Source organism: Siphateles boraxobius, unplaced genomic scaffold, assembly GCF_051911475.1.
Source record: "Siphateles boraxobius isolate OS27281-9 unplaced genomic scaffold, OSU_SipBor_1 130, whole genome shotgun sequence".
NCBI classification, from domain to species: domain Eukaryota; kingdom Metazoa; phylum Chordata; class Actinopteri; order Cypriniformes; family Leuciscidae; genus Siphateles; species Siphateles boraxobius.
This window is the reverse complement of record NW_027508734.1, coordinates 6,477,518-6,490,000: the sequence shown is the minus strand read 5'-3', so window position 1 is coordinate 6,490,000 and position 12,483 is coordinate 6,477,518. Positions and strand designations below refer to the sequence as shown.

The following is a 12,483-nucleotide window of genomic DNA, read 5'->3' as shown; positions in this document are numbered from 1 at the left end:
GAGCAGTCTGTGTTTACACATAAAGTCCACCTAAAAAAAACTGTGGGTTATTATTGAGGAACTGTTGTTGGTTGAAAGTTGTAGAGAACACACAAAACTTCCACAAATATTTAATATGACTTTATTTTGCTTACTTTATTCACTTTAGATTTGACACAGAGCACATAAATAAACATTTCTGTGTACCAGTTTAGTTACTATTAGTAATTCAGCAAATACCCAGATGGGTATTAAAAAGAAAACACAGAGAATAATAATAACGATGTTAATAATCATAATTTATGTTATGCTAAATTGTAAACCATTTTTGCATTCACGTTTTGTTTCCCACGCAGTTTTGTGAACGTGAACTTAATGGTTTTAATATACATGCTGTAGCACAGTGACATGTCCCATAATATTTCTTTAACCTTCCTGTTCCATTGCCAGTGTCCCACTTGTGCTGTATTACACAGATCTTCAACAGACTGCTCCCTTCTCCTTCAAAAACCCATAAACCAGAAGCCATTTTCTATATGGTCACATTTTTAGTAACCTCCCTATAGGCCTTATATGCCAGAGAAACAAGCGTGCAAAATTTTAGTTTTTAGAATTTAGAATGTTGTCTTTGAACTTCCGTTTTTGCAGTAGCTCTTATTTGGCATCATCATTAGCCGGTGAAGTGGATTCACTTACTGTAGAGTTAATGAAAGTTATCATGATCATTATAATGTTTGCACTGATGTCATACAGTAATACATGTCAGGACAGTAAAAATTTTAAAACGAGGTTTTTATTAATTAATCGGTAAGATCTTGCCTTCATGCTGTGGAAATATTAACCAGAAGACAGAACAAGAGCTCATAATATCCCTTTTTTGATACAATATTAAACCATGCTACTGAATGATAACCATATTCATGTACCATAATGTGACACAGGCCAGTTTTATTTCTTATTTCATACATAAACAATTGTTTTAATCTAGTATTACTTTCTAGTACTGTGCTCTGCTCTGCATCTCATTCTACCAAGAGTTTAGATAATGTTGAACCATTTCACTGATCTCTTATGTGGGGTTTTGTTTTGTTCATTTACAGAAAAAAAGGTACAAAAGCTGTCAGTAAGACGGTACCCCTTGAAAAGGTTCTAATATGTACCATTTAGGTACTAATATGTACTGTTAAGGTACTAATATTCACGCTTTTTTGTGGTAAATAAGGTACAAACATGTCGTTTTGAAAGGGAACCGCCCCAGTTAGAGCTTTTGTACCTTTTTTATGAGAGTGTTAGTGCTGTAAACTCTGAGAAAAGAAGTATAGGTACAAGAAAGAGAATGTCATTTCATTACAGTCTATTGTCCAGTACAGACAGAAACAACTTCATCTCCTCAATGTGCTTCGTAAACACGGATGGTTTTATATTAGTTATGTTTACTGAGATGTTCTCTGTGTTTCTCTCAGAGCCTCAGCTGAAAGGAATCGTCACCCGTCTGTATTGTCGGCATGGCTTCTACCTGCAGATGTTACCCGATGGCACCTTGGACGGCACAAAGGACGAAAGCAGCTCCTTTTGTAAGTGTGTGCTTGTAGATACATGGGTGTGTGTGTGAATCTGTGCGTGTGCTCAAATCTTTTTTTGAACACATGTTTTAAGAGCTTTAAAAAAATCTGGTTAACCTTCCCTGAACTCACTATCACATTACATCCCACAGATTATAATGGGAAACAAACATTGAAAGTGTGCCGGGTCTCTCTCTCTCTCTTTCTGTCCGTGTCTCGAATACCTTGCTCTCCTCACAGCAGTGTAAACCAGCATCTTTTCACACATGCTCAGGAGGATTTTTCATTGCTCTATCATTGCTCAGGAGACCAAATGGAGAGATGCTTTGGGCAAAGTTTAGAACTAAAGAATTTGCTCACTTACAATTCATGAATGTGGATTTGGATTGAATTCGCCACACCCTCAGAAAGCTGAATTCGAATTTGAAATGACTGAATTGTAATTTGAACGGTGCTTTCCAGTTGTGTCATTCTTACTATTAATATTGCAAGTAGAGTGTTGACTCTAAGCGCATTTCAAATAACCTGATGATGCACTTTATTAACGGAAGTGGAATGTTCCTTGTGAAATCTTTCCTTTACAGAACGTTCGATGACAGAATAACCTTCTAAAGTTCATACACTTGACAGTAGACAACAGTGTATAGTGTGTTATTTGGGACACAGCTAAAGAAATTCATGTAGTGCATTATGGGAAGTGTTCTTTTTCTCTGATACACAAGTTTATCTATCCATCCATCCATCCATCCATGTCTGTCTGTCATCTATTTATCTATCTGTCTGTCTATCTTACGTTTGATCTATCGTTCTGTTTTTCTTTCTATCTATTTATCTATCTGTCTGTCTATCGTTTGATCTATCGTTCTGTTGTTATTTCAATAATCTATTTATCTATCTGTCTGTCTGTCTATATCTATCTATATGTCTGTCATTTTATCTATCGTTCTGTTGTTCGATCTATCTGTCTGTCTATCTATCTATCTATCTATCTATCTATCTATCTATCTATCTATCTATCTATCTATCTATCTATCTATCTATCTATTTATCTAGCTAGCTAGCTAGCTATCTAGCTATCTATCTCTCTATCTGTCTGTCATTTGATCTATCGTTCTGTTGATCTATCTGTCTATCTATCGTTTGCATCGTATCGTTCATTTGATCGTCGGTCCATCCATCCATCCATCCATCCAAACTTTAAATCTTTTTAAAATCTTTTCAAATAATTGTAATTTTACATCCTCACATTCAAATCCAAATTGTAATTTGGCTAAATTAATTTCAAATTCAGGAACTCTACCAACATTCCATTGAGTCTCGGCATCTTGGCGAAGCTGAGAACAGTTTGAGACACTGATCTCGTCCCTTTAGAAACTCTAGAAGAGATGACTCGGCTCTTTTTCTTTTTCTTTTTCACAGAAAATGTGTGAAGTGGGAGATTGGAAAGATCTCAGTTTGCTCCTTGTTTAACTTCACTGGAGCAGAAGAGTATAATTTCAGATATTAAAGAGATTCATCTGTTACTGTTCCAGTCCTGATGTTCAGTGTGAGCTCTTCTAAAATACTCAGCAGTCTCCTCATAATTTACATGTTCCCCTCACGAGACACATTTCTGAGCACCGCCAAACAGATGCCCCGTAATATCTTTTTAATATGAGAACGTGATAAGCAAAAGAAAACAGTTCAGTCCCACAAGGTTTTCCCACTTTTTACTGCAGACGTCTTGAAAACCTTCCAGAGACAAAACCGTTTTGTCAGTCGATAAAAGGATTTTCGTAAGTGTTTCTATCCACGCATAAATCTTGCATAGAAGTCATTTAACAGTGCCTTGTCTGCTGATTCTGTGCGTGTCAGATATTGTGTAAGTTTGTGTTCTCTGTAGCGGGTTTGACAGAGGGGAACCATCTGGGAACAGCTGTGTGGATGGTGATGGAGACAAAGTTAAATAACTTTTTATAGAGCTACTTAAAAGGTGAAAGAAAGAGAAAGCAAGCAAGCGGCAGAGCTGTGTGATTGCTGTCTAGCCTTTGTGCTTATTATGTATGGATTGTGCACTGAGGTGAGAGAAAGGTGAAATTGCTATGCTAACTGAAACACAGTTTGATTTGTTTCCTCAAATTAGGGCTGAACCTGTTCAGGTGAAAGGTGTGGGTCAGGATTTGCCTGCAATCTAGCAGTTTCTAGACCTTATAAAGAGAGGCTTCATCCCTAACTTTCAAACTCATAAACAATTCTGTCATCATTTATTCAGCCTCGCGTGCATGACTTGTACTTGTATGACTTTCTCCTATGGAACGAAAAAAACAGATATTTTGATGACTGTTTCAGCATTTCTTTGGTCAACTGAGTAAAAATGAACGTGTACCCCTGTTGCATTGCCAGGTCTATTTGAACCATGTGGAATGTAAGCTTATAAAACAGTCATAACTTAAAGGTGGGGTATGTGATTTGGAAAACGACCGGCAGATTTTGAAAATACACAATTCAAATGGTCCTACCTTCTTTCCTCCAACGCTGGCTTTGACTCCACCCATTCGAAGAACATCGACGCGCAATCATGCACGAGCGAAAACTCAGATGCGCCAGAGATTGTAATGACGATTTACTACCAATCATGGAACCGGCTTTACTGACGAGATGCGCATGCGCCACGAGCTTTGAGTATGTGGTATGAGCTTTGATTGACGAACTTACTATCCACTGATTCCAGGTGGTCTTGGAAAAGATTGGCTGGAGTTTTTCGAGTCCTGCCCGTACCACAGATGACTAAATTGCTTAATTTTCATTTCAGTGCTTCTAACCCAGTGGCTGTAAGTGGGTTAGCAGTGGCGCAAAAAGTGGGTATGCGCTATATGTGGCCATCATGGGGGCGCCAAAGCGATGGTTAAAAAAAATCTATTTTTTTATAAGTTATATACATTTATATAAAAGTTATACAAGTTAAATATAAAAAAAGTTATATAAATTTTAGAGGACTAACAGGCTAGAGTAGGCGCCGGCGCCCTTATAATATTCCATCATAGAATTTATTTTGACATAGAAGGGTAATATCGCGAGCGGGCGGGGGCGCGCGCGTGAGCGCTGAGTGAGCAGCACAGGAGTGCGTTATCGTTGAAACTCGAAAAAGATGAATGAAGCAAAAAAGCGGTCGGGGGCTAAAAATAGAAAAAGAGGGACGTTAAAGGAGATGGCATGTCAAGGGATGCGACAGCAGCTAAATAAGTGGATGGTGAAATGCAACAGGTATGTGACGTTTGTGCTTGGAAGAGGCTTGCAAATATTCATGTTAACAGACTAACGTTTGCTAACTCTGGGAATGTACGTTAGCAGCCAGAGCTAGCTAGTTTAGAATATGCAAAACCGAGGTTGCTGAGCTGAAAACTAAAAAATATAAGGTAGCATGTACAATAAATGACAAGAATCTGGGAAACAACTAATGCAATATCTCTGGTTTACCATGGAATCATGCGTAGATTTGCTACCAAGCTTGGAGGCTTGCAAATATTAATGTTAACAGCAAGTGTTTGCTAACTTCACACAAAATAATATTGCTGATATCTACATTTAGATTTTGGTTAAACCTTATGGTACCAATCCCATGCATGACATATCTCAATTTTATTAAAGTAAAATAACAACTGGAAAATATAAGGTAGCATGCACAATAAATGACTAGAAGCTGGAAAACATGACTTATGCAATAATGCTGGTTTATCATGGAAACAAATAGATTTTGTTTTACCATTCATGTATGTTCATGTTAGCTGTGCTATCAGACATACAAGCTAGTTACATCTGCTGGGTGACATGGAAGCTGTATTTAGGGTCACATCTCTCTCTCTCTTTAAAGATCTGTGCTATATAATATGTATGATCAAGTGGCAAACAGCAACGAGGCTTTTGTTGACCACTTGGACAAAATCTGTTTCTGTTTTTTGTTGTTGTTGTTGTTGTTGTTGTTGTTGTTGTTCATTGACATAATTTATGTCATCATTGTTGTCATTGTCACAAGTACAGGGATTTGCAAAGAAAAAAAGAAAATTTTCTGGGATAAGGAAGATTTGATGGATGATCATTTTGATACAAATGACAGCTACACACAATATGATTATTATTATTTTATATACATATATATATGTGTGTGTGTGTGTGTGTATGTATGTGTGTATGAATGTGTATATGTATATGTTTGTAACTGTTTATTCTGTAACTTTTTATAATTTGTTAACATTGTTAATATATATATATATATATATATATATATATATATATATATATATATATATGTGTGTGTGTGTGTGTGTGTATTGGGGGGCGCCAAAATTGTTGCTGCATACCCCTCTAACACTGGGTAGTTGCGCCCCTGTGGGTTAGGAATAGGATTTCAAGTTGTTTTGAGAAAATGGACAAAAAAGAGAATCACATACCCCACCTTTAATATTTTTAAACTAAAACCAAACTGTACCTGATCAGTAACTTCTCATTAAAAAGTGAATGTGGAAAATGTTTGAATGTTATGTTTTTATCATGCAATTTCTTCATTCACTCCCTTACAGCAAAAAAAAAAACAGTGTGATGCAAGAAAACAACACATTCGTTTTCTAACAAAACATCATAACGACACCAGTATTACTCTGAAATGTTTTCAAACAAAACATATTCATTTTACTTGCATAAACTTTTACTTTCAGATGAAAAAGGCCTGAATCTCTTTTTCATGCTGCAATGGTTCATCAATAGGTGGAAGCAGAGTAAAATCTGGACTTCTTTTTCCTTTTCAAATTTAGACTATTTGATCTATTAACTTTTAATCTATGAAATATGAGTAATTAATCATAACATAGGATTAATTAGTTATAAATTAATTAAGAATTAATTTGATGTAGCAGAATTAATAACTAACCTGTTTGTCCCGCAAACACAATTGTTAATTGTTAATTAACTCTAAGAAATGTTAATTTCCAGGGTGTGGAAAAATATCTTTCTTACTGTACTGTACAGTACAGTACTACTCAGAGCATGTAGCCAGAATCTGCATGATTAGGGACTCCAGTATTTAAGCACGAACCACACACAACTTTAAGTGTGACACAAACAAGACTTTATTACCTAGACTAAACATTTAGACTAGACTGATCTAACATACACACACATACATGCCTGCAGTTTAGCAATAGAGAGAGCTGAAGCAGAATACAGGAAAGCAAGAACTTATACATCAAAGTTTGATATTTGCCTGTCTCACCCATTTGAATGAAACTGTCCTGATGCAATTTACAGAGGCTCTAATTGATCTTTGTTGATGTGGTCTTGATGAGAGAGAACCAGCTGCTCATTTCCCTATTTTGGTGTGGGTGTTTGACAGGCTGAGCTGACAGATCTCGACTACTCTCTCTCTCTATCTCTCTCTCTCTCTCTCTCTCGCTCTCTCTCTCTCTCTCTCTCTCTCTCTCTCTCTCTCTCTCTCTCTCTCTCTCTCTCTCTCTCTCTCTCTCTCTCTCTCTGACTGAGGTCAGATGTTAGAGGTTTGCCCTCTCGTTAGCACTGAGGGGGTCTCTCTAAAGCTTCTCTTTATGCACCACACTGCGGTGTATGCTAATCACAGCCAAAAACTGCCAAATCAGCATGGAGAGAGAATAAATAATTAACATGCTCTGATTCATATCTGGAACCCCTCTGTTGTAATGATATACAATTCCATCATTAAATAGGCAAACAATTGGATTTTATGCTCTGATCCATGCTGATAGAATGGCTTTAGAAACTTCCATATTAGGTTTCATGGTAACCTTTATTTGTAGGAATGGATAGCCTTCCCATTAGGCACCTCTCTAATACTCGCCTCAGAACCAGACCTGACCTGGACGCCTTCATAACTCAGTTTGCACGCATAAGCTCTTGCAAACATGCCCTGTAATTTTCATCCAAACTAATGAAAACAACTGCAGTCTAATTTATCAAAGTTTATTACAAGGTGAGCAGCAAAGAATAAGTTGAACAAGGTTAGTAAACTCTGTGATAGATTTATCCTTTCTCTCTTCGGGACTGTGGTAAACTAATGGTTAGAGTTCACGTTCTCCAATTCATCTACTTCAAGGTAAAGCCTAAAGAACATTCTTTCTTTAAAGGGGCTCTATGTAGAATTCAGAAAGCCTTGTTATTAGTGACACCGGTGGCCGTTAAGTGAACTACAGCCAGCAAGTTGTTACTCGTGCTCGGACTCATGCACACGTAACGTACAAGGAACTGAACGTGATTCGAGTCTCAATGACGGCGAATTTCTTTTTCGTTCTTTACTTAGAAGTAAAAAGAAGTTGGAAATAACTTTGCTGGGATATACTGTTAACAAACATGCCGAAGCCGTTCACGCTGCTGAGAGTGACGTTTAGATGAATATATAAATATGTTCATCTTTTCTTTGCATGACACATTGACATTACAGTACAGAATGGCACTTTCAGCATTATCCTGAACATTGTATAAGCATTCGTTTCTTGTGTCATTGAACAGAAGAGAGGCTCTCGGGAGTGTAAACGTCTCATCCTTCTGATTTTCCCAGCAAAAAAAAAAAAAGTTCCCGACCTGAGTCCTTCACAAAAAAAAAAAAAAAAAATCAATATACAGCTTTTCAGACAACCCAGGAAGTCTGGGAAGGTCTTCTTTTTATACGTCTCGTTACAAGCTGGTCACAAGTTGGAAATACAAATGTGATTGCTACATGGAAATTCTTACATAAAGCCTCTTTAATTTCTCCAAGCAAACTTTTGCTGAGTTTTCCACGGATTAGTACCAGGTCCCCAGATGGCACAGTGCTTGCCCCGGCAGTTCCCAGAAAAGCCAAAAGAGCAGCTGGTTCGGCAGAGATCGGTGTTCCATCATTGGAGGGAAGGGTGGACTGGCAGTCCTCCTCGTTTTAATCTTCTCTTCAACCACAAGTTGATTATGTAATGTCTTAATGAGCAAAACTGGAGAGAAACGACTAGACTCTTGCTTTACGTGTGTGTGTGTGTGTGTGTGTGTGTGTGTGTGTGTGTGTGTGTGTGTGTGTGTGTGTGTGTGTGTGTGTGTGTGTGTGTGTGTGTGTGTGTGTGTGTGTGTGTGTGTGTGTGTGCGAGACACTGATAATGCATTTCACCCCTGCTCAAGTACTTACACTTGAAAAGAGGAAAGAGACCGAGAGAGAGAGAGAGAGAGAGAGAGAGAGAGTCAGGTGGAGTTGGTTTCTTTTCAATTAAATCTTTCCCTATTACAGCATTTTTCTACATTTCTGCCTTACCTTGGAAAATACTAATTAAAAAAATAAATTCTGACTTTGGTCAAAGTCTTCACAGAGGACACACACTGCAAAGTTTTGAGAGGCATAACAACATTTAAATACAGGAATGATTCCTCTACATTATTGTTCTTCGTGTGGTTGGAATTCTGTTTCAATATTAGAGTGAAAAAATAAAAAGGGTAATTGGGACTATATCTAACATGTGCAACAGTACTGTGACTTTATTTTTTACAACTGTGATTTTATATTTCAAATGTTTCTTTATATCTCACCTTGTGTCTTTAAATACTGTACAGTTGCAACTTGATTTCTCATAATTGCTACTTTTTTCTTGTAATTGTGACTTTATATTTCAGTACTGTGACTTAGCTAGCATCCACAATCCTCCAACTTTGATCCTTACAGTTTGTTTGGCCTCTCAAAATATCCTCCTTAGTGTGTGTGTATATACACACAATATAGACACAATAAAGACACATGTCCTCCTTCAGGTTGATTGTTGCCATCTCCATTTGGTTTACACTTCTCAATTATTGTTGACCAAACCAACTGAGGGTTTAAATACAAGATAATGAGCAACTAAACAAGAAACAGGTGGGACTTATATATTAACTAATGAGTAACTATGGAAACTAACTAGAAAATGGGAACAAAAGAAAATGGTCTAAACTTAGGAACACAATGTAAATCCTAACGCTTAAAATAATTAATTGGTTTGAGAAGGGTAAACTTAACCCCCTGGGGTCAACGGCACGACCACCTCTCTTTTTTCTTATCAGTGTGCGAAAGAGACTCAAAATACTCCATTGATTTTGGTCGTACAGACAAGTGTTATAAATTATTTGAAACTGTTCATTTACTACTTTTATTTGTGTACAAAAACAAAACGTGTAGCTTTTCGAAGTCTCTTCTGAAACGAGTCAGAAAATGAACTGTAACTCAGCAAATACTTGCCACAAAAACATGAGAGAAATGTGATATGAGAGACATGAAAGATTAAACAAATTAGTCAAATTAAATTAACTTTTCTAATGAGTATTCAGAACTTTCTTTTTCTTTTGCGTTCACAAAAACGTACGCATTTTAAGTTATCTGAACTGTTTAATTGTTTTGAGTTTTATGAACTTAAATTTAACTGAAACTGGGCTGGGATTTCCATTTCCCTGCATGCTTTGCCATGAAGTAAATACAAACTAAGGGTGCGTTTACAGGACTACAATGAACTAAAAAATGGTAAAGTTTTTTTTTTTTTGCGTTTATTGCGACGGTGTTATCAAAAATCAAAGCTGCAAAAACTACTAAAAACGCTGTATTATTCATACCAGGCCAGTAGTTGGCGATGTCACTTTTTAAAGAAACACTAAGTGCCTATAGATGTAATACACATGCGTATAATTACCATTTTCACAAATTCACGTTTTTGTAGGCTAGTTTACATGCATGGAGACAATAACGATATCATTTTCAAAAACTTGCACTTTGAAACCCGTTTATAAAATGTTGTGTTTTCAGGCCCCAAAATGCCATTGTCATGTAAATAAACCACCAAACTGCATAAAAGGTTTTCCATTTTTAGTTAAAAAAACGCTGTCATGTAAACAATCCCTAATTGTCCGGGGAAAAAAGCAGAAACAGAAACCCTTATAAACTGTATTTAACATTAATAATAATAATATGTAATCTTGAGCACCAAAATCAACATTTTGTAAGGATCACAAGAATAAATAAACCTTTAAAATATATTAAAAATAGAAAAGAGTATGTTAAATTGTAGTAATATTTCACAAAATGTGTATTCTTTTAATCAAATAAACGCAGCCTTGGTGAGTAGCTATAATAAAGGCTACTATGCAGGGGTTTTTTTTGTTTAAAAATTTTTTTGTTAATATATTTATATTAATACTAGAGTATACAGCTCTCTCAGAAGAGGAGTGATAACTGTATTTATCTGCAGTGTGTTTATGGCCAGAGGGAGATAAAGAGAGAATCTAAAAGAGCAAGATTCTGGCATCTTATTTTGGCACACAGAAAAGGTTAACCAAAGAGAACAAGACAGCGGCGAGAAAGAAAAGATGGTGTGAGGCCAGCGTCTAGACAGAAAGAAAGTTTAACTACAACTGAAAGAAAGGTTAAACAAAAGGGGAAAGAACTGGAATTAGTTTACTTTTATCCCGTAAATGTCCATCTGGTGACAGACGTTTCACTTTGAAGCATCTGGCGAATATGGTCAACTAGAGATGAAACATACTTACAGCAAATATCATTTCCTCAGCATTGCCCTCTTAAGAACACTTACACACTCACAAAGTTTTACTAATGTCATGCCAACATTTAATGACTTCCCTTCAACCCGCCCAGAAGGATGGGAGAAAAAAAGAAAAGCGAGAAACTCTGAAGGTCTTTAACAGACAGCGAGACGTCAGAGCTGTTGACAGTGTACTAACACAAAGTGCTGAGGCATATTGAAAGACGAAGGGAAGGAATCTGTATACTAGAGAGAGAGGATGAACAACAGGCAAGTTTTGTGCCCTGACCCATATCCCATAATGCCGAGCACAGACGGACTTTGACAGAGACAGACCTAAGGTTGTCATTCATTTCTTTGTGTCTCTTAAAGCAATAAATCGAGCCTGACTGTCAGTCTTTGTGATGCTTCGGGGTGCAAAGACACCACATGTAAACACACACTCATACACACATAACTTGGTGATCAAACGCTTCTTCTAGCGGTATCTAATTTCATCATGATGGCAAACAAATGTTGTTTAATGTCTCAGTGTGTTTGATTATCTTTGTATGATGGTTAATTGATTCTAAAGGCTTGGTAAAGTTAGTGCTGCGTCATCATTATATCTGATGCTGATTTTCAGATCAGAATGACAGTTTTGTGGCTTTTGAGTCCATGCGTCTTATAGCTTATAAGTCACAGCACAGACTACAGTATTTCTAGAAGTTTACAAAATTCTGCTCACTTTTAGCAGATTTACACATTTATCATTATACGTTTATTACAATTTATAATTATACAGTATAATGATATATATATATATATATATATATATTTCACAACACTCTGCTATTATTTAAGAAGACTTAGGAAAGTGTGCTCATGTCCTATCTGTTTCTTAGTGTTGTCATCTCAGTTTGAATATGAATCTATTTTATTTTGTCTATTCTTTAGTTACATTCTTTATTGATTTATTTTGGTAAAAATATAACTATTCCACTGTCTTGTCTGCTTTGTTGGCACCAACAAAGTGCACAACAAAAGTGCTTATTGAAGCTCCAGAAAAATGTTTTATTTATTTGTTTATTTATTTATTTATTTTGTTTATTTTATTTTATTTTTTCACTAAGCAATCCACTGTCTCGTCCACTGGCACCCACGACCTACTGACCTATTGAAGCAGAAGTATATATATATATATATATATATATATATTTTTTTTTTTTCTCACTTAGTAATATTACATTTCCACTGTCTTGTCTTCTTTATGGCACCCACAACACCCACTGGAGCTCCACTAAAGATGTGGACAGCTGATTCTGCTCGTACATTGTTGCGTTATTTGTCACAGCCAGAAAATACATTAAACTGGAACTGAGTGTGAAAGAAAGTCCCTCTTCACTTAATTTCTTCTGCAGTCATTAATCTGCTCTCCGGTA

The 12,483-nt window shown here is 36.4% G+C and overlaps 1 protein-coding gene across 1 annotated transcript in view; it reads left to right on the top strand.

Annotated features, from left to right (window-relative positions):
• The window catches only part of fgf11a (fibroblast growth factor 11a), an 84,747-nt gene that overhangs the window by 33,255 nt on the left and 39,009 nt on the right, over positions 1-12,483 (top strand). Inside the window, exon 2 of the mRNA XM_077227608.1 lies at positions 1,443-1,553. Within this exon, the coding sequence (XP_077083723.1) occupies positions 1,443-1,553 (111 nt within the window). The remainder of the gene's footprint in view (positions 1-1,442; positions 1,554-12,483) is intronic.